The following is a 23355-nucleotide window of genomic DNA, read 5'->3' as shown; positions in this document are numbered from 1 at the left end:
TCCAGGAGATGCTGGAGGACCTGTCGGACATGGAGGATGTGCTCTTGAGCTGACTGGGAATAAATGAGGATGTTGTCGAGGTTGACAAACACAAATCGGTTCAACATGTCATGGAGCACATAATTGACTAGGGCCTGGAACACTGCAGGAGCGTTGGTCAGTCCGAACCGCATCACCAGGTACTCGTAGTGCCTGCTAGCCGTGTAAAACGCAGTCTTCCACTCGTCTCCTTCCCATATCCGAACCAGATGGTAGGCGTTCTGAAGGTCCAACTTGGAGAAGATGACCGTCCCCTGGAGAGGCTCGAAAGCTGAGGAAATGAGTGGTAGTTGGTAAAGTTTAACCGTAAAGTCAGTAAGACCCCGGTAGTCGATACATGGACGCAGCGGGGGAGGCAGATGGACGCATAATCCCTGCAGCGAGAAAGTCCTCAATGTACCCTTTCATTGCTTTGGTCTCCAGACCCGACAGGGAATAAAGTCACCCCAGAGGCAGTGCGGTGCCTGCGAGAAGGTCAATGCGGAGGAAGAGATGTGGCGCAGGCAGAGTTGAAAACCTCCCGTGAAGTCCTGGTACTCCGCGGGAACGGCGGAGAGGTCCCGAGGCTTTATCCATGCCCGCAAGGAGACATTCCGGGGCAGGCTGCGCCGACTTCAGACAATGTGCATGGCAAAAACGGACTCCAACCCGTGATGGAACCCGTAGCCCAGTCGATTAGGTGGTTGTGCATCTGGAACCATGAAAACCCCAAAACCATGGGTACATGAGGAGACTCAGGAGCAGAAACTGCATAGCCTCACTGTGGTTGCCTGATGCTCGCAGGTTGATCGGAACCGTATTGTGGGTGACTCTGCCAATAGAATTCCAATCCAGCGTTCTGACGTCCATCGGGATGGAAAGGAGTTGAGTGGAGATACCCAGCTCCGACACCAGGGTAGTGTCCATAAAGGTCTTATCGGCCCCAGAGTCAATGAGCACCCAAATGGATTTGGACTGGTCTCCCCACAACAAGGTAACATAGAGGGGGTAACGAGTAGTGAGAGATTGGAAACTCCCTGTACAGCTCCCCAGTGTACTCGTACTAACTGATGAGCCTGGTCTTTTAATGGGCAGGTAGATAAGAAATGTCCCGTAGCTCCACAATACAGACAGCCCTTAGTGTTCAGTCTGCGTAAGCGCTCAGCAGGAGACAATCTAGCCCTGCCCAGATGCATGGGCTCTGTAGGAGGCGAATCGACAGCCCTCGTGATTTCCGAGGGAACTCGGGTGACACTGGATTCTCTGGGAAATGTATTTCTGGGATTCCTCGGAGGTGAGGGGGAATTTGAGGACAAGCGAGGGCGACAGGGAAAATACCCCATCTCCCTCCTGCATTCCCGTAGCTGCCCATTGATCTGGATGGTCAAGTCTATGAGGGAGTCGAGGTCCATGGGCAGCTCCAGGGCTGCGAGCTCATCTTTAATCACATCCGATATTCAGTGAAGGAACATGTCGAACAGGGCTTCCAGGTTCCAGGCACTCTCAGCTGCCAATGTGCAGAAATCCACACTACGGAAGTCTTGACGTAGTTGGAGCAGCTTACGAGCAGCCTCTCTCCCAGACAACAGAGAATGAAACACTTTTCACTCCTCTGCCACAAACTCTTCCAGCCTGAGGCAAACGGTGGGCTGTTGCTCCCACACCGCGGTAGCCCCGGCGAGGGCCCTCCCGGACATCAGCGTTATCAAGTACGCTATCTTCGAGCGGTCCAAGGGGAACGAAGAAGGCTGCAGCTCGAAGATGAGGGAGCACTGGGAGAGAAATGCCCAGCAGGTTTCAGAATCTCCAGCGCCGCTGGTGGCAGGGTTGCTAAGAGTCTGGGGGATTGCTGTTGTGGCTTGCTGCCTAGTTAGGAATCCGTGGAATTGCTCTAGCAGTGTATTGAATGCATGGTCATGGCGTTCTGCCAGCCCCCATAAGGCTGCAGTAACTCCTTGTGTCTTCCAATGGTGGCTCCTTGGGAGGAGACAGCGTTGCGGAGCTGGTTCGAGTCTGCTGAGAGTTTATTACCGTGCAAGGTGCAGGCAATCGGTAGGTGAAGGCAGGCAAAGAGTCATAATCCAAATCAGAGTCAGGCAGGTACAGGACGGAAAGCAGGATCAAGGTCAGGACAGGCAGAAAGGTCAGAACTGGGAAGACTAGAAAAAGTAAAAACTAGAGCACAGGAAACACGGGAACACACTGGTGGGACTTGACGGGACAAGACGAACTGGCAACAGATAAACAGAAAACACAAGTATAAATACACATGAGGTAATGGGAGACACCTGTTGGGGTTGGAGACAATCACAAGACAGGTGCAACGTGTCGGTAGAAACTCCCAGCACATAGTCATTGGCTTAATCGAACTAATCTACCAACCAATCATCTCCCACAACACCTTCCCCTTATTATCCCACCCCGTACACTAGCACACCACAAGCACAGAGCTACACCTCGCAGTAGTGTGACTCCATAAAACCTTCCACAGAGTGGGTTAGATAAAATGGATGTTGATGTCCATTATCACATTCTGCACTAGTTCCTCTTCTGCAGCCTAATGGTTTAGATTGGCGGCAGCCAGTGTCTGGCAGGATTCAGAGGTGCATAGGATTGATTAGCAACACTGTTATTCTTTCTACTAAAACTGTGACGCATCACCTATGCACAAAACCCCATAGTATAGGTCTATGACAGCACGTAAGTCTGTGGGTTACTGATGTCATCAAATATTCAAAGTGCCTTATATTGCCAATAAGTTTTACTATCCCTTGAGTTCTGAAGTATCCTAAAGACATCATTAAGGGCCCAGATTTGCTGCACTTGAAGTTGAAGCCGATTCTCATCCTCCCTATGTGTTTCAGTACGGGATGTTTGTTTTCTGCCTCCTACGGAATTCCTCTGAAAATGTATCGTTTGGAGTAACGTGAAACTCAGGGCTGTTGACACAGCCAGAGCTACAGCTTCCCAAAGCAGACAGCCATACAGCCAGGGAGCCAGCCAGCCATGAAGTAGCCAACCAGCCAGCCACGGAGCAGCCAGCCACGGCACAGCCAGCGAGCTTCGGAGCAGCCGACCAGCCAACCAGCCACAGAGCAGGCTACCAGTCAGCCGGCCACAGAGCAGCCAACCAGCCAGTAGCCATCCAGCCCCAGAGCTTCAGACCAGCCAGCCAACCTGCCACAGAGCAGCCAGCCGACCAGCCAGCTACGGAGCAGCCAGACACGGAGCAGCCAGCCACCCAGCAGCCAGCCACAGAGCAGTCTAGCCCAGTGTTGCCCTCTGCTCTGACCGACACGTCTCCCCACCTCCCCGGTGATTGACATATCTCATTAACGTCGAGTTATTTAACACCCAAACACTAAGAGCTGGACACATGATCCAGCCCATCCTGCCCACCTTAAGCTGTGACTCAGGCAACTAAGTCTATAAACAATGGGGCTAGGACCCACACTGACACACACACCCACACACACACACCCACACACACACACACACACACACACACACACACACACACACACACACACACACACACACACACATACACAAATCACACCCACCTCTGTTTCCTCTTAGAGTCGGATGACAGGTAGCCTAGCTACCCAGAAGGGTTTTAGAGCTGAACTGGCGTGTAGCCTATTTTGAGATATTGCATGGTATATAAAAACAATTGTTGTAATGAACCCTAGATAATTTAGGCCAGGAGGACCCATTATCATTGCCAGCTTTGCTAAACTAATCTAGATGGAGACGAGGGTTAAGGCAGACATTTTTAACATTACTGTTTATTTTAGAGAGTAAAACATCTAGCATCACCAATAACATTCAATATTTTGCACTGGATTTGATATTTATATTAAAATTATTCAATTTTTATGATATGTTGAAACTTCTGTACTACTTTGTTTAGAATATTAAAGGTCATATTGCTCAACAGTAAACCACAACTTATCCAGAACGCTGCAGCTCGCCTGGTTTTCAACCCTCCCAAGTTCTCTCATGTCATCCCACTCCTCCGCACACTACACTGGCTTCCAGTCGAAGCTCGTATCCACTACAAGACCATGGTGCTTACCTACAGAACAGCAAGAGGAACTGCCCCTCCCTACCGTCAGGCTATGCTCAAATCCTACACCCCAACCTGAGCACTCCATCTCTTAGAACCTCAGGTCTCTTGGAACTCCCACCCCTACAGGAGGACAGCTCACACTCAGCCCAGACCAAGCTCTTCTCTGTCCTGGCACCCCAATGGTGGAACCAGCTTCCCCCTGAAGCTAGGACAGCAGAGTCCCTGCCTATCTTCCGAAAACATCTGAAACCCTACCCCTTCAGTATCTTAAATAATCATCCTCCTCACCTCAACCCCAAAAATAAATAAAAATAAATAACCTGAACCAGTACTTGTACTTCACCCCATAAACGTGAACAACAACACTGCCCACTCATCTGATACTCTCTGTGCCCTCTCCTCTTCCATGTCCATATCGTTCCGGGGCTCTGTGTAAGCTATTCACTATAGCTATTAGCCATACAGCCACAACCTGAACAAAAACACTGCCCTCTCATCTGCCTTTGTGTGATGATTCAGGTGGGGAGATTGTGTGAGATGTAGCCCCACAAGGATGGCTGCTTTCCCCACAATGGTGGCTGAGTAATCGTGGCCTAAGCAGCCACCCGGGAACCAGGAACACAGTCAGCCGATATAAACCACTGAATCAACACCTGGCTTGGCGCCCAACACTCCCCCTTACCCCCAGCCCCTGCTCTGTCCATCCGGACCTCTCTCAGCATGTCCCTGTCCGGCCATCGTGCCTCTTCTCCCACTGCGCCCTGCTCTGTCCAGTCTGTTCTGACCAAAGCTATGGTGGTGAGCTCTATGGAGCCCACATGCAATAGGAAAATATGAATGGCCTCAAAACCACTACCGGACCGGGGAAAACACACATACGCGTGACAAGGAGTGTCCTCAAACGCTCACCAGACTGACTCAAACTCACACACACACACAAGCACGCACACACACACACTCTCTCTTATCTGAACAGTACAGTCCGTTCAATGAGCTGTGGTTGCTCAACATCTCCAGATAAGATGTGTATGTGAATGAATGGGAATTCACTGGCGGATATTAGCACGTTTTTTTACTCAGTCCTGCTTTATAAGCGCAGTTTGAAGCATACTCTCTGGGAGACACTCACAACTCTTATCAAACCCACTAAGCTGTAGAATTTCAAAGGGATAGGTACTGTGTCTTGAGAATGTCAGGTATCACGTCCAGAGTTAAGCGTATTGGGTTTTATGAATTTAGGTTCCCATATCACACCGCCCCTCATCCAGGCATCCTGAGCATGTAGAGATGTGAGGAGGTGAGATAGATCAGCTCCAGAATGATATCTGGCCTGCTGGCCTTATCTCCCTGTCCCCAGCTGGATCAGATGGCCTCTAACCCCAGACACAGGCCGCTATCAGGCCCAGCAGAGAGAACCCTGCCCTGGGTAGGACAAAGCCGGATGGCTCCCTGCCTGGTCCTCCTCTGACTGACTGGCCATGATTTGTTACACATGAGAGATAAGCCAGCCGTGTGCTGGGGTTAAGCGTGCCACTTAAAAGGCACTGGTTCTCTGTGATCACGAGTGCACTCTCCCGCTACCCCTTAACCCCTAACCCTCATCTCTCTTTCTCTTGTCTGTCTCCTGCTCTCATTTTCTCTTTTCCTTTCTCTGTATTCAGCTGCTGTCATTCTTTCTCTTTCTGTGCCTCCTGTCTCTTCCTCGCTCCTTCTTTCTAAAAGAATGACACATCGCCACAGAAAGAGACGAAGTTGATATTTTAAATTATACTTTATTTCATATAAAAACAAAACAATAAAACAAATAAATTAGATATTTCTAAAATAATAATCTTGAGGATTTTTTTTAAAGAACATTGTGATTGTTACAATTGTATTGGGAGTACATAAATGGAATGTCATGCAGTTGATCCTGACGTTGTGTAGTATGGGAATCAAAACAACAACACTGAAGATCTTTGTGATAAAATTGTCGATGTTGAAGGACTAAGTAAAATTCAAATAGGCTGTTCTGAAGCTAATGGTTTGGTTTTCAGTTGGAGGTCATGCGTTGGTATAGCTGCCTTACAGGAAGAAAAAATTGAGTTAATTTGCTGAATGTTTTGTTTTATAAAAATGATGACACACCAAATAAATCTCACACCTCAACAGTAAGGATATCAATGTACACAAAAAGGTAGCCATCCCCACTGCCCTGCTACCTGAATAGCTTTTCTTATTTATTTATTTTTACTGGATGAGCATTATGCTTTGCTTTCAACTGACATCAGAATCTTTATTCTAAAAATGCTTTTGAGTCATCTGAATGAAAAACAACCCAGGGCAGTTAGATTGTGAAGCGTTGTTGAAACAGCAACATGCAAGGCTTATCTATAGGATTTGAGGTGAATCCTTTTGCATTCCCTGGAGGACATTTCTAGAGTTCTTCCCAATGGTAACAGAGCATCAGAATTAGCATTTGTATATTAAAGATGGTAGCAGGATAAAGATGGCTATCAGTGGGAGCCAGCATTAACATAATAAGGGACTCTTCATTTGCACACAGGCCCAGGCTGAGGGGCTGAGGCTACCCCTGGATCACCCTACCCTCCCTGTCCCCACAGTGTCCCCACAGTCACACCCATCAGGATTGCCAAAGAGCCTATTGTCCAGGTCCGGCCTCAGCCTGTACCCCTGCAAACACACTGGGCCTGGTTAAAGGGTTAGAGGGGAAACAAAAGAGGAGGATTCTCCCATTTGAAATCAATCACACTGGGCCTTTCACATTCAGACATGCAGGTCCAGTCCTTTTCTTTTCATACAGCACTGACAGTAGAAGCTGGGCTGCTCCCCCTGTATTCCCACAGTGTCCTGTGTTGAATTGTATTCTTCTCTTTCAAGGCCCAGACCATACTGTTCTTACAGTTAGTTTATGTATGCAACAATTGAAAGCATAAGGGATTGGGGGTCCTGAGGGCTTTGACCGACTGGCCTCAATGCCATATGAAGGCCAGAGCAGAGTACAAACGGGGCTGAGGTTGTTTTGATGAAATGGAATGAGAATCGCGAGGACATTTTGTCCGTTAAAAAACTTGAATACATAATTTCTTTCTTCTCCTCAGTTGAACACCTTCATTTTCGTATCATTTAGAATAATTTATAAAAGGTAATTGTCTTTTTTGTGATATGTACATAAAATATTTGTATATTTTAATATATTCACAGGAAATCAAAAATTCAGGCACTTTGCTGCCCCTACAGCAACTTTTTAATACAAGAGATCCTGAGATTTAAGACAATTTTAAATAGCAAAATGTAAAATAATCTTATATACAGAGAGATTTATATTTAACAATCAGCTTCTCTGTTTTTTTTTATATCAAAATAAATATTTTTGGTAACACTTTTTTAAAGGGTCTGCAATAAATCATTTATAAGGCATTTATAAACCATTTACAAATCATGAGTAAAGTCTTTTTGCAGTCCATAATCTGAAGTGTGCACTATTTATACTTTATAAACACTTTATAAATGTTGTGAGTGACCAGTGTAATTTCTCACAAAAAGATGGTAGACATTCCAGCGGTACCTGGTAAAAGAATAAGCATTCAACACAGGATGTTTAAGGAAATATATATACATGTGTGAATAACTTGCTTACTAACATTTACAAATGTAGTTATAATTAGTAATAAAATGTGAGCAAACTGTTTGTAAATGCCTTATAATGCCTTATGAATGGTTTATTATGGACACTTAAAATAAAGTGTTAACATATTTTTTGTTAAAACATATTTTTCTGGTTTAAAAGGCCAGTTTGGATAACGTTCAGAGACAAGATCGGATGAGTTTGAGTACAAGAAGACCATTGTCGATCCTCTCTTTAGAGACCCAAACAAAAGAGAGTCCTTTTACTATAAAATCCCAAACCTGATAAGAAGAAGAAGAGGCAGCCATTTTAGATGACCAGGGTCCTGTAGTGCCAAGGTTTGAGATACTGTTCTTAGGCACAGTCCCAGAGCAGACAGTCCAAGTACCACTTTTCATGCAACATGGTTGTTTTCTAACCCAAACTTCTCCAGGTAATGCCCTTTGAGCCAGAGGACTCCCGTTGGAGCCACAGTCTACCGCAGTGGCGTTTTCAGGTCTACCCGAGAATGCACGTCGTGGTAACCCAGCAGACAGGGGTCGGTGGACAGGGCATCGTGGGTAAAGACAGAGTCATTGTCTGAGGAGCAAGAACTGGAGGTGTCTTCGCACGACGGGGAGTACTGTTCAAAGGGTGTCGACAGGTCCAAGTACTAAGAAAAAGAAGTAGGAGAGAAACAGTTACGTTTGGTAACACTTTCCATTTGTGTTGTTGTGTATTTTATTGTATTTTTAAACTTGACGTTTGTGTTGTGTGATGTATAGTAGGTTTGACATTTTATCTGAGACTGTGCTGTGTACAAACCCAGAGAGATTTGGTTTCTAATCTTGAACTACAGGGTGTCTTACAGTAATAAACTAAACTATAGCTGGAACAGTCTGTTGCAACAGGACATCTGGCGAGCAGATTGTGTGTGTGTGTGTGTGTGTGTGTGTGTGTGTTTGTGTATGTGTGTGTGTGTGTATGCTTGTGTGTGAACGGGGATCCAGACACCCACCTCGTCAGAGATCGACAGCAGCACTCTGTCTAGCTCCTCCACCAGCTGTTTGAAGGTGGGTCGTTGTGTGGGCACAGCATGCCAGCACTCCCTCATCTTCATGTAGCTGCACACATACACATAGACAGACAGGGCTAGTTAGTACCAGGGTATATACACATAGACAGACAGGGCTAGTTAGTACCAGGGCATATACACATAGACAGACAGGGCTAGTTAGTACCAGGGCATATACACATAGACAGACAGGGCTAGTTAGTACCAGGGTATATACACATAGACAGACAGGGCTAGTTAGTACCAGGGTATATACACATAGACAGACAGGGCTAGTTAGTATCAGGGTATATACACATAGACAGACAGGGCTAGTTAGTATCACCGTATATACACATAGACAGACAGGGCTAGTTAGTATCAGGGTATATACACATAGACAGACAGGGCTAGTTAGTATCAGGGTATATACACATAGACAGACAGGGCTAGTTAGTATCAGGGTATATACACATAGACAGACAGGGCTAGTTAGTATCAGGGTATATACACATAGACAGACAGGGCTAGTTAGTATCAGGGTATATACACATAGACAGACAGGGCTAGTTAGTACCAGGGCATATACACATAGACAGACAGGGCTAGTTAGTATCAGGGTATATACACATAGACAGACAGGGCTAGTTAGTATCACCGTATATACACATAGACAGACAGGGCTAGTTAGTATCAGGGTATATACACATAGACAGACAGGGCTAGTTAGTATCACCGTATATACACATAGACAGACAGGGCTAGTTAGTATCAGGGTATATACACATAGACAGACAGGGCTAGTTAGTACCAGGGTATATACACATAGACAGACAGGGCTAGTTAGTATCAGGGCATATACACATAGACAGACAGGGCTAGTTAGTACCAGGGTATATACACATAGACAGACAGGGCTAGTTAGTATCAGGGCATATACACATAGACAGACAGGGCTAGTTAGTATCAGGGTATATACACCCATCCACAGCATTTTCACATTTACACACATCCAAATATAGCACAGGAGAAAGGACACAAAATATATATTCTAAAGGAAGGCACATGTCCACTCACTGTTTTTTTCTTTCACAACACAGTAATAAATATCAATGTACAACTTCAAGTTGAAGGCTTAGGTGAGGAGAACGCTGTGGTGTGTGTGTGGTAAGTTTTGGTATGCACTTATGTGTGTCTACTCACAGTTCGTGTGTGCAGTTGGAGGGTTTGTCCATGCGGTGGCCTTCCTTCAGCAACTTGAAGAGCTCTTCCACGGGGATACCGGGGTACGGTGAGCCCCCCAGGGTGAAGATCTCCCACATCAGCACGCCAAACGACCACACGTCACTCTGGTGTGTGTAGACTCGGTCGAACAAGGCCTCTGGTGCCATCCACTTCACTGGCAGACGTCCCTGCAAAACAGAACAACCACGGTTAGTGAGCGGTGGACAGTCAGTGAGTCAGTCGGTTGCCACAACGTCAGAGCCAAAGCACCATTCCAGTTCTAGCCTTTCATCCAGTCTTCCCCACTCCCCCCATTCCTCCCTTTCTTTCGCCCACTCCCCTTCCTTGTCCCCTTTTTCTAATTATCTTCCATTAAGCTGGCTGCCAATCAGTGGGCACACATCAAACATCTGTCTTTAAGAGCATTAAAGCTGCAAACAGGCGCAAGCCGACTGGGTGACACTAGACAGAGAGCAGACAGTGTGCTGTGTCGACATGTACCAGCAGGGGCTGTTCTGAAAGCTGGCCAGCCAGACGACGCACAACAGCACAGCCCTGGCACAGGCACTTATGTCTGGGTTTAGGAGAGGGACAAGGTGCTGCAGAGCCAGTCAGGGGGATAGCAGGATAGGATAACTCACGTTGGTGGTTTTCTTGTAGTAGTCGATCTGGTGCACTCCTCTTGCAAGGCCGAAGTCTGCGATTTTCATGACGTTGTCTTCTGTGACGAGGACGTTTCTGGCAGCAAGGTCTCTGTGGATGCACTATAGAGAGGAGAAACCAGGGTAAAGTCATTGAACATGAAGATATACATTGTTTTGAGTTTCATGTTAAGTGCTTGTGAAATGATACCCTACAATTAAAGTATTGCAATTACGTGACGAGGTCTACATTGCGGTTGTCTGTTTCTGCAGTCATCTGGTATAACCAGATAAGATTGACAAAGAAATTATTCGCTGTAAGTTTCTAAAATGAAAAGACCCGGTCTTAAGTCAACACGCAGCGTCCAATTTTAACCAGACGCACCAAATTAAGTCGACTTTATATAGATCTGGAGGTTTCGTTGAAAAACAATCCCTGTCTGCCAGATTTGAATGGATGTCATTAAGTTTATTTTGGTTTTCATTTGAAATAGACGTGGTATTTGGGGATTGGTGGAAATGAGAAAGCCGTGGTTTTGCGGGGGCTCCGTAATGGTGGGGTGGTTTCAGACTGCTGCATTCTTAGCAGGCCACAGAGACAGAAACCCGATGCCGGGGCACAGACACAGCTCTGCGCCTGTTTGCTAACAGATTTATGGCAGTGCTATAAAGGACAAAGCCCACTGCGACAGGCAGGACGGAGGGATGGATGAACGGAGGGGCAAACAGGGCTCAACCACCACTCCACTGTGGAATGACAGGATGGTGTGTTGATAAGAGAGACCAGGATAGTGAATGAGGAAGGGTGTGTTGGGGGTAGGAGGGAAGGAAGGAGGGAGGGGTTTGCAACTTGCTCTTGCTTGTTGGCTAAACCCCTTCAGGCCAAAGGCATTCTATAGAAGGCCAGGTACACATTTTAAACCTGATAGAATACATACGGAGATAACTAAACCCCTTAGGCCAAAGTCATCCATTTGAAAGCCAAAGGATATAGGTAGGGTATACAAGCCCAATTGCTGGCCAAACCCCATTAGAACATAGTACTCACCCTTTTGGAGGCCAGGTACTCCATGCCACGCGCCACCTGGTAGGCACAGGACAGCAGGTCTTTGAAGGTGAGCTGCTCCTCGGGCACTTTGGTCACATCAAAGGTATAGTCCATGCCGGGGGGCCGTCGGGCCCGCAGGTACTCCCTGAGGCTGCCTTTAGATGCATACTCTACCAGCACGTACAGAGGACCTGATAGGGGAGAGGAGAAAGTTTGTGATTGAGTCCACCCTCACTGAGGATGCCTGGAGGCATGGGGCCACCATTAATGGCAACTTCAATGAGCAGGGCTAGAGTCAAATGAGTGAGGAGCAAAAGTGAGATAGTAGCTTTTGACTTTTGGCTGTCATTATCTGTTGTGAACTTTTGTCCTGAACTCACCTTCTTGTGTGCACACCCCCAGGAGGTTAATGATGTTCTTGTGCTTGTCCATCACCTTCATCAGCTCCATTTCAGATATGAGATCTGACAGGTCTTTGTCTGTGGCATCATCTGGGGAACGAGAGGGACACACATTTTACGTCTTATGAACATATCTGGAAATAGAGTTAATAGTAAATACTAGTCATTGTCCAGTCTCCTCCTAAGAAGATGGTACCTAGCTCATACCTTTCAGCATCTTGACGGCCACAGTGGAGATGTTCTCCTGATGGTCCTTGTTGATCCCATATGCCTCAGCTCTGACCACCTGACCGAAGCAGCCCTCACCCAGTGGCTTCCCTAAAGTCAGACTGGAAAGAGGAAGGACAATGATGGTCAGTACAGTGAAGATACATGGAACTCAACAGAAACCAAAACACACATTCAAGATGGAGGAACTCAATGACCATTAAGGAACTTCAACAAAACCCCTAACAAACGAGGAAGTCAAAGCAGGACTTACTTCTCCCTGTGAAACTCCCAGTCAGGGTCGTAGGGCAGTTCAAACTCCATGACTCCAGCCAGCATGGGGGAGCAGCTGGAAGACAGGCGGGCCACTCTCATCAGAGAAGCACTGGACTTCCCTGACGAGTTGGAATCCACAGAGTACTGTCTGCGGAGGGGGAACTTGGAGAGTTTCTGGACGGGGAGGACATCGAAGGGTTCTCTGCTTGGGTTGACCTGCATGCGACACAGCACCACAATCACGATGGCCATGACCAGAGCCAGGAAGCCAGATGCGTAGATGATGATGTCAGTGTACTTGGTCTCCATTAAATCCACCTCGTCAGCCACGTCCTCTTCTGTGAGAAGAAGACAATGAGAAGGAAATAAGAGGATTGGTTAGAGACTGACTGTCTCAAGCTCAAGTGACAATTCCTTCTGAACTCCTTTGACGATACAAAAAGACCTGTAGTATGTTGACCCAAAACACAAGGGACCATTTCTTCGGAACTCTTCTAGATTCCTTACTTTGGCCATATGTTACCATACTATTGTTTGAGTAATAAACGTACCTGAGAGGACTGTGAGCCAGGCAGACTGGTAGGAGTAGCCGATGGAGTTTCCAGCCAGACAGGTGTACTCTCCAGCATCCTCCCTGGTCACATTAGTTAGATAGAGAACTTCCACCTCCGACATGTTTAGGCTGCCTGTCTTCAGTATCTGAACGTAAGGAGTCCCGTCTGGGCCGTAGCGGCTGCCGTTTCTCTCAATGTGTTTCAGCCACTGGATGTGAGGCTGGGCATCGCTGTAGACTTTACAGAAGAACTGGACATCAGTGCCCACCACTGCTGTAGTGTTGGCTGGCAGACCAGCTTGCAGGATAGGCCTGTGTGGGGAGCGCTCTGAAAACAGAGAGCGAGGTAGGGGGAGGGAGGGTGAAATACAGAGAGAAAGTGTTAGACTTCAGAGGGCATTGAGGATTCCCCTTGACTGGGGGAAGAGTTCAAAGTTCAGCCAGGGAGACAGCGAGCGGGAAATTCCTCTGTTCAAAGGAGCACATCGCTGACTGAACTGCCAGAAGTACTCTGAAATGTCTGAAATACCCTAGCCATTGAAGTAAATACTAATCTAAAATAACAGTATTTTAGTTTTCTACATGTGGCGTTTCAGAGGCATGGAGAGAAAGGCCAGTGGTAATGACCAGTGTTAATCTGACTGATCGCAGTGCAGCACAGCATCGCCAAAGGGGAAGGGACCGATAAGCAGGCAGCGTCTCTCACAACCAACGCCAGCCATACTCAGTCAGTCTCACTAATTGGTTTCATTAGCAGCTTTCTTTTCTAGCCAGGCCAGCCTTGAAGTCTCTCTATCTCTCTCTCTATCTCTCTCTCTCTCTCTCTCTCTCTCTGTGTGCATGCTCTTTTCCCCCTCGCATGCTTCTGGAGACAGTAGTTGACCCCACGCCGGACTGCCAAGCCGGCGAAACCAACTGGCCAGTCACAGTTCAGGGGGACTCTCTCTCTCCTCTCCCTGCCACGGCTGACGCCAACCCCCCCTCTTTTCCCCCGATATTTACTGCCTCTGTGTCTCTCTCTCTATCATAAAACATCCCGGTGGACTTCTAAAGCCCCGGGGCGGGTGCTGGTTGAATCGTGGCGCCCCCGTGGGCCCAGCCTCTCTGGCGGCTCCCTCCTCGGCTCTTTCCTCCCTCTGTCTGAGGTGGGCTTTAGAACCTCTGTGTTTTTCTGTGTCTAGTGAGACGCCGCTGGGGCAGAGCGGGGAGAGAGCTGGGACGTGACAGTAATTAGGTCTGACATGTGCTAAGTATCATGGGTCGGCAGTGGCTCCGCGGGGAGACGGGCCTGTGTCTAGATGTCTAGAGTGGGGTGGTGATGGGTGTAGGAGGGTGGTGACAATACCGTATAGTACTGCACACACCATGGAGCTTTGACTAGCTGTGCAGACTTTATAATGAGTTTATGGCAACTTTACTTTCAGTCATTATGGAGAGGCAGACGGAAAGGGCTTGTGTTAAGTTTGACGGAATTTGGTTGAATTAGAGGATGGTGGAGGGAATTACTTTAGCTAATTTCCCATACTATCACTCCCAGCTTTGGGAGTTGAATGTCAGATGAGCAAACAGCAGACTATTGTTGGGTAGGTGAAGAGAGGTTTTTGTTGTGAAGTGGGTGAGTGTGTGTTCTTACCCAGCACGTCCAGAAGGTAGCTGTGTGTGATGGAGCCGTATTTGTTCTCCACCAGACAGGTGTAGTTCCCACGGTCTGAAGGCACCACACTCTCCATCACCAGGCTCCAGTGCTGGTGTCTCAACTATAAATGTACAAAACGGACACGTTAGAAATGGGTGGTCTATACGTTGTGTGTTGGACCGTTCCTATGGATACAAGTTATATGGGCTTGTCCTTTGGAAGTGCTTGACTGTCTCTATGGTAACTTGTTGTTGATGGATCCAGTTTAAATAGATTCACAATGTGTTACTTCCCTATTGAGACTAAATGTCAGGTACCAGGGTTGGGGCCAAAGTATGTGGAGGTTATACACTAATAAAGAAAACCGCGATCCACCGTCTTTCTCCCCCTCCCTCCTTGACCCTCCTTCTCTTCCCCACCTTAGCCACTCTCTTTCTGTCTTTGCTTCCAGGTTGGTCACTATCTCACCTTGATGCCTCCAATGCGGTGCTCTCCCCTGAACTCGTGTCCGTTCTTCAGCCAGCGGATGAAGGGCAGAGGGCTGCCCATTGCTGGGCAGCGGAACTTGACCGTGTTCCCTGCCGGCACTGCGTACAGCTTCTTCTCCATGCGCTGGGTGTGGGTCCAGTAGGGACCTCTTGTGAAGTAGACCTGGTCATTATCTATCTCAGCTGACGTGTCTTCTAGACCATTGTCCTCATCATCATTACCTGAGCCCAGTGAGTCTGAGAGAGTAGCATAAAGACATGAAAAGAGTTAATAACTTTATCATAACTGATCATTCAGAAAGGGTGAACTTAGAACATAGAAATAGATCAATAGAACCTAAAACTAGATTGGATCCTACATGTATCTCTAAGGCTCAGATCTTATTTCTCTAGATCCAGACCTCACCTGCTACAGTGATGGTGAAGTTCCTCAGGGGCTCCTTGGTTCCCCGGAGGACACACACATACACCCCAGAATCCTCGTACGTCACGTCCGTGATCTCCATAACGCCCCCGCGGATCTGGATGCGGGCGGTGTGCAGCACCCGGGTCCACTCTTTGTACCAGTACACGCCCCCTGGTCGGTTGGTGTCACAGCGCAGCTTGAGGACATCACCCGGTTCCAGGAGCAGGTGCTCATTGGTTTCCTCACCAAGGTCATCCAGGACAACTGCAGGGACAATGGGGAGACAAAACAAACACGTGAGTATTGACATACGCTAAAAGACACGTACACACACATTACAATCAGTGGGCACATCTCATTTTAAAAAGAGTGGCCATTCCCTCAATTATGACCTTTCAATTCTCGCCCACATTATCCCCCTGACCCACCCGACACATATAACATTTTTTTCCCATGGCGACCGGAGGCCTCTCCACCTCTCTCTGCTCCTTGTTTTGTTCAGCATAGATCATTGTGGGAGTGAGAGCAAGCTAGCTACCCGAAAAAATAAAAGAGAAAAGAAAGAAAGATAAAAAGGATGAAGCTAATGAACGTGTTGTAGCGTGACCCCCGGATGGGCCTTCACAAACAAATCGATGGGGTGGCAATGGTTCAGTGGTGGTCTAAGAGGCAGGCTCGGAGAGAAAGCCCCGTTTCAGCCCACCAAACAGCCTCTCAGTAACACAGATGGCCCCTGTCATCCTCATTCATACTCCTCTCTGTTCTCTCTACCCCACTGGGATAGAGGCAGTTCAATGGCCATTACCTGCTGGGACTTCAATGGCCGTACTTTGGTCCAGGGAACGAGAGATCAGGGTCCCTAACAGGAAAGACAAGGTATGAGATTAATATACATTGACTTCCAACTAGTTATTGTTGTTAGTCATCAATTACTATCAGGATATAATTGACTGTAAAACACAAGGCTACACTGAATGGAAAGCCCTAGAGATCCTATTAAATTATGTATTCTAATTCCTAATTCTATGTGAGAAGCATCCCATAGCCTGATTAATAAACTCTGGTTTACCTGGTAGAACCTGTAGCCAGGCAGACTGCATGGACTGAAGCTGGTGTCCAGCTTGTGTGGTAGTCTCAGCCATACAGATGTACTCCCCAGTGTCCTCCAGAGAAACGTTGCTCAGAGACAGAGAGTTCACTTTGGATATGTTGCTCTGGAGTGCCGTCAGAACTCTAAGATGTGGCTGGCCCTCGGCTCCCAGGCGATCTCCGTCTCTCTTCAGCCACTGAACCTTGGTGAAGGCCGGCCGGTGGACCTTACACAGCAGCTTAACCTGTCCCCCTACAACCGCTGTAGCGTTCTCCGGGTAATGAGGCAGGATGAGTGGCCGAGGCACTCTCAGATCTGTACAGAGAGAACGAGAGAGGAGAGGAATCGTGAGAATAATAAAAAAAGAGAAAAACTCCCTAGGTTTCAGTTTACATCTAAACGCTTCCATAGAAGTATGTGTTTCTTGCATTTCTCAGCATGCTTGTGTTTGAATGTGGGCTGGTTGGTTGGTGGGTGATGGAGTGCACTGATAAACTGGGGGCTAATGTGTCACGATAAGTGCTCCCCTGGCCTCCGCTCGTTCAGCCATATACGATGTACCCGCTCAGTCAAAACGCTGAAAAGTGCAATTCCAGGCCAATTTTCTGTGTGATTACTTCCTGCAGCCCCCTCAGTCAGTCAAAAGGCAATCTGTTCCCCCTGCTTGAGGAGCTGCTCTCCCTAACTGCTCCACGGGCCATGCAGAGGTAGAGGAGGAGGAGGAATACACAGGGGAGAGCTAGGCCACCAAGTTAATGGTGAGAGAACAACACGACCCTGTTCACTCTGTAATGCTCCATTTGGAGAGCCAATGCATAATACCATGATTATGCTTTAAGAGGTATCGCATATTAAAACCTCAAGACTTGAGCTTTGGATTTAAAAAAAACGTGTTCTTGAATTGCCACGTTTATCCGCATCATTTGTATGGTTGGTTGAATTCAACTCAAATTAGCAACAACAAAAAATACAGTTCTATTACACTGTAATAAGTACATGTTATATGGTCCTTGTCCATTAAAAAACTCCCATTCACTTGACTATGAGATTGACCCATCTAGCCATTCGTTTACCATCCCATCACACACTGTGAATTTACTTTGCAGTATAGTATAAAAAGCTGTGGCAACTTTAAAAGTGCCGCTTTCTATTATGCCTGGAAAGGCAACGTTTCCCACCAAGTACACCGAGCCATGCTAATGAACTTGTGAGGACTTGGAGAGGCCCGTGGCCTTCATTTGAACTCACAGCTGAGTGTGAATAGTCACCAAGTGTCGAGGGGACAAACACAACACAACACAAAACATTTGACTGGTGTGACTCGACTGGCTGGGGGAACTGCGCTGGGTTTGACCATTTGGCCATCAGATGCACTCGCCTCTTTCATGACTAGAGTTCCTTTAGGGGTGAATCCATGGTATGCTATGGTTTGTTTATTTTCTGGGTGGCACATTTGGCAATGTAAGACGTCTACATTAGTGTCCTTTCACCACAAAGTATATGCTGAGAACCAACTGCCTTAATGCAATATTATCAGTAATATACTGACTCTGTCTGAACAGTGAGCGATAATATTGTACCCACGTTGCTTACAACACATTAGGACAGACCAGTGATTAACCAGTTAAAATGCAAAGTATCCTACATGCCAATTCATTTTGATCTATGTCATATCTGGAGGGGATATATTCCTCAGTAAATCCCAGTCAAAGCCTGAGTGTGAGCAGCACTGTTCTACGTTAGCACACTGATGCCTGTGCTCCGGAACTATGTGTGTGGCATACATTTCACTCCTCCTCTGCCAGAAAAATATCACAAAGTTCATCCTGCAGCCACACTTAAAGAGTTCACGGCTACCTCTGTTCTCTCTCTCTCATTCTCTCTTTTTTTCTGTTTGGTAACAGGAACTTTCCTGGATGGTGTTGCAGTGCTGAATTATTACCTTTGTCAAATGTTATCTGGCAGGGATTTAGTGCTGCATTGTAGTGCTGCATTCTCCACGGCGGGAGTCAGCTTTTCCACAGAGTCTTAACAAACAGGCCCATTGAAAAACTACCAGGGTTCACCTTACACAGTCCCCTCTCTCTGTCTTACCACTCACACTGCTGTGGTAGCCGAGGGTTTTTTCATCAGTGAATTGTATTTGAATCTTTTGGAAGTTATTTACTGTGCTTGGACTCTAAACAGCTGTGAATAATGCAAGGAAGTTTATCAAAGTTTTTGAAAAAAACCCTAGACTAGAGTAGAGCTTCCTCCTTTCCTGATAGCGATCAGTATAGGGGCTTAAAAAAGACCCCAGCTCCTGTGAGCCTGGAGGGCTGCAATTTACCGAGCCTGTAGCCAATCTGCACACATCATAACAATACTTAGAGCAAAATGGATGGCTGTGGCAGGTAATAAATGAAGACAGGCATGTGTTTGTAAAGCATCAATGGAAGCCCCCCCCCCCTCCTCCTCCTCCTCTCCTTCCTACCCTCCAACCCCCTCGGCTGGCAAGGGCCAGACAAATGTACACTTCCGAGCCCCAGGGTCTTGGAGGGATCGGGTAGCATGGTTTACGGCACCAAAATAACTGGGAGGTTTTTTCGTCCTTACCCCCCCCCCAAAAAAAAATGATTACAACCTTTCTCCTTCCTGTCACCTTGAATTCGACTGGATCACACCTTCCCTATGGCTCTCTGCTCTCCTATAAATAGACCAGCCTAACGAATCAAAGGGTTACTGTACTGTACAGCTACGGGCACTTTTTTCCTTCCTCAATGAGATCTTTCAGTGAATAAAATGGAAATGTGAGGGGGAAGTGTTCATTTAATGGCCTTTCTATTATTTTTAAAGCTTTTGTTGGTGGTTTATTTTATTACTTGTCTGAGCAGAACTGAGCAACGTCACTTGAAACGATAAGCTGTGAAGTATAGACTTGAGAGATGTTTTAAGAAACTGCACAGTTGAGAAACCACCCTCTGGGAGAAATCAACCAGTGGTCCATCAGCAAATCATTCTCCAGAGGGCTTTGGACCATTCATCAGTATAGGAGAAATAACATATAAGAACAACAGTCTTGGCAATGTTTAGAAACCTACCTTTTGTTTTTCCGTCTTCAGGCCCGATGGCTTTGGTCAAGAGTCCAACAGTCAGACAGAGTATGACGATGCAAACCGTATAGACATTCACCATCTTGCAGGTGTGTGTGATAGCAAAATAATGAAGGGGGGCTAACCCTGGCCTCACACACCGATTCCGGGCATTGGCAAACTCAACACACACACCAAAAACCGGACCTGGAAGGATAACACAGAGTCAGACAGTCAGTCAGTCATTAATTACAATTGTAGCATGTGATTTCAGTAAGTAGCACTGACATTGTTTGTGGGATATAGCCTTGTGAATAGGTAGTAATTGAAAGAGACTCTTTTAGACTGGCCTTGTATTCTTATTAAACTGGTGTCCTGACTGTCCAGTCATTAAAGCACATTGTCCCCTGCATCATGAATAACTAAAGGGTGTGAATGTGCGGCTGGAAGAAAGGTGCACAGCCTGTCTGGATAATGGGCCGTTACTATGAAAACACTTGAGACTTGCCAGGAAGCTATCGGGGAGCAACAATAGCAAATTCACAGGCACACTCAACACAACAGACAGGCCAGAACAGAGAAGAAAAATAAGCCTACATATGTCATTTTTCCCCGAGCCCCCTAAATAATCAGCCTGCCTCAAAGACTAGGCATAACATTTATATAACATAGTAAAAGTAAACATGTGACACTCAAATGAGTATGATATGTTAAGTTTGGTATGGTTACATAAGACAAAATGTTACTTAAAACAATAACTAAAGGAGGGAGGTTGGTCTAGCAACCCAAAGGTTGAGTGTTTGAATCACATCACGGATAACTTTAGCATTTTAGCTACTTAGCATGTTAGCTAACTCTTTCCCTAACCCCTAGCCTAGATAATGTCAGCCACCTAGCTAACATTAGCCACAACAAATTGTAATTCGTAACATATCATATGTATTACATCATACAAACTGTATTTCATATCATACGAAATGGATGCTGGACATCCACAAATTACTAGCCTACATACCATACAAGATGTAACATACTGTATCATACTAAATGGAGGGAGACAGATCTATATTTACTATGTTACGTCTGCCACTGAGTCCAGGTTGAAATAATCTAGTAAGGATTTATTCAACATTAAGCTATTTTTAGAGCAGACTGTTCTTATGAGTACAAAAAAACATTTTGATTTGATGGAAATATGTTTATTTTTTATAATCGCGAGACAGGGGACCACAGTTGGCAACAGGAACAAGACTGAGCTGCGTGATTATTTTTGTCCAGGTGCCATGACGCCAACCGAACCGAGCCGGACCAACTGTGCACAGGCGCCAGTCCTGGAGTGTTCCATGCATACCATGTGCGTGCCGCTATGGCGCACACAGTTTAATAACTATCCAGTGAATGAACTATAGCCTATTCTTTCTCCATTTAGAACTGGAGGGGGGAGGGGGGGGGGGCATTTTATATGCGGTCTTATTTACGGCGCGTTTATCCTCAGCGAAGAGAAAGGTGAGTTCATCTCGATGTGGTCACGTGAAGGCTAATCTTGCCATGAAATAAACTAGTAAAAGTTGCGCAGCGGTTTGTCTGTGTTTATAACAAAAGCACCAAGTGAAAGATAAACATGCCTTCAATGTCGTGAAGGATCTACACAACCGGTTAATTTGTTTGCGTTCATTTATTCGCTTTAGCCGTTACAATGCTGTTGTCATAAATCAAACGATGTCTTCTGCTCCTTTACCTTCCAACAACTATTTCTGTAACATTTTAACTAGATGATCATCGTGAGAAATTCGCTATAACTTAAATCGGTTTCTCAAGGCGCGTTACAATTATTGCCTATAAGCCTATCTTTGTAGCCTAACTGATATAAAGTGTCCAGTTGGTTTATCGCATAAACTATTGGGGGAGAAAACACAACAACATCATGTCATGTTTGTGCGCGTCTGTTTCACACGCTCCCAAAGTCAATCAAATCGATATGACAGTGAAAACAATGTAACTCTTTACTGCACAGATACTGCCACATTCAGCAATCTCTCATTCACTTGTGAGCAAACTCTGAAATTGAAGGGGATTTTGCAATGTCAAAAATACATTATAAGAACAGAAGTATAGCTGTATTATCATGCATTTCATTAAATCTATTGCATTAGACTAACCGAATCACATTGTCTAATATAGGCTAATATAGGCCTAATGTTTAAAAAAATAAACATAACATAACATAACATAACCAACCATGGAACTCTTTGCAAGAAAGGTTATTCATGGACTAGTACAATGTGTGGAATTGAAATCAATTTGGCAATGAAACATACAGCCAGGAAATAATTATGCAACCTCGCGGGTCCAAGGAAATCGTATTACCTTTTTTTGTCGGTCTTTGCTCTTAATGATCAATCCTTGATAAAGTCTATTAGGCACCAGGATATCCAAGTTCCATTCGATCAAGATGAATATTGGGCTTCTGTTTCTTTCTCCTTTTAAAGTCTTTTGGTGATTGCCTTTAATGTGGGTCCCGGTGAAAACCTCGGAGACACTTATACATCCATCAAAACAACCATAACATGAAGGACAGCTACCGGTGTGGAGCAGGCAGGGAAGGAGCTAGCGCTGATCCTTGGAACTGGGGCGCAAAGTCCACTTCACCCTGACCCAATTGTGTTCTCACAGCAGAATGAGGCTTGCGCGCCTGGCTCCTTATTTCGGGTTCATGCGGCAGAAAGTGCTAAATCCATAAGGAGAGACTTCGGGCAACTTGCTGCTCAATTCACATTTCCCCTCTTGCGATTGGAAGAAACAAGATCCGTGTTGGTTGCTGCAAATAGAAACAGATAAAACTCCGATGTTCTCGGTGTAGTCCCTTATATCGCTCCTTTCTCAGTCAATGTGGATACATTATTCGGCTACAGCGCTTCAATAATGGAGCAGATGTTGGTCAATCTTTGCGCACCGTGGTTTGCGCTTCACTAGCTCAGAGTCCGTGCATTAATTAGTTGGTCCCAACAGAACGCAGTACATTTAAAAGCGAACTAAATCTCAATTAGGCTAGCTAGCCACTCTGGTAATGTAGCGGGGTAGCTTACTGCTGCGTCTCGCTGCCGATCCGACTACACTGCTCTGTGAGCGCAAGAGTCACAACAATGGACTAAAACGAGCGAGAAGAGGGAGGAGGGGGTAAGATTCTGTAACCCCCACCCCCAAAACAAATCCCCTCAGAGGCTGCCCCCTCGGTGACAAATATAAACCAAGATCTCTGCCGCCTCCACTCCATTTACCCCAAATCCAAGATCTTAATTGAAAAAACCGTTTCTCTAGATTGTTGCTCTATTAGGTTTAATGTCTCATTTCAGGCAGATTTAGCTCTTGACTATTAATTATTCTTTTTAAACGTAGGCTATTAGACTTTTAGGTTTTTAAAAACAAATTAGTTAAATATATTCGTCTTGAGAAATAAGTCAAAACCATAACCTGAATAAAAGTTTAACTTATGTGCCAATTTGTTATTTACCCATTTATTTCCCATATTTGGCAAATCACTGTAAAGGTAGGATAATTGTCCT

At 46.1% G+C, this 23355-nt stretch overlaps 1 protein-coding gene across 1 annotated transcript; it reads right to left on the bottom strand.

Annotated features, from left to right (window-relative positions):
- Positions 1-5749: 5749 nt before the first annotated feature.
- On the bottom strand, positions 5750-22918 carry LOC115154282 (fibroblast growth factor receptor 4). The gene is made up of 16 exons (XM_029700346.1): positions 22160-22918; positions 19802-19999; positions 16701-17036; positions 16437-16490; positions 15632-15895; positions 15206-15462; positions 14735-14858; positions 13100-13429; positions 12547-12886; positions 12273-12394; positions 12045-12155; positions 11665-11855; positions 10617-10739; positions 9955-10163; positions 8716-8821; positions 5750-8370 (listed from the first exon to the last, which is right to left on the bottom strand). The coding sequence occupies exons 2-16, from the start codon at positions 19893-19895 to the stop codon at positions 8194-8196; spliced, it is 2838 nt and encodes a 945-aa protein (XP_029556206.1). The 5' UTR covers positions 19896-19999; positions 22160-22918; the 3' UTR covers positions 5750-8193.
- Between the last annotated feature and the right edge of the window lie 437 nt (positions 22919-23355).

The sequence above is a fragment of the Salmo trutta genome, chromosome 19, assembly GCF_901001165.1.
Source record: "Salmo trutta chromosome 19, fSalTru1.1, whole genome shotgun sequence".
NCBI lineage: Eukaryota > Metazoa > Chordata > Actinopteri > Salmoniformes > Salmonidae > Salmo > Salmo trutta.
Note: the sequence above shows the minus strand (reverse complement) of the source record. Positions and strands in the feature narration are given on the sequence as shown.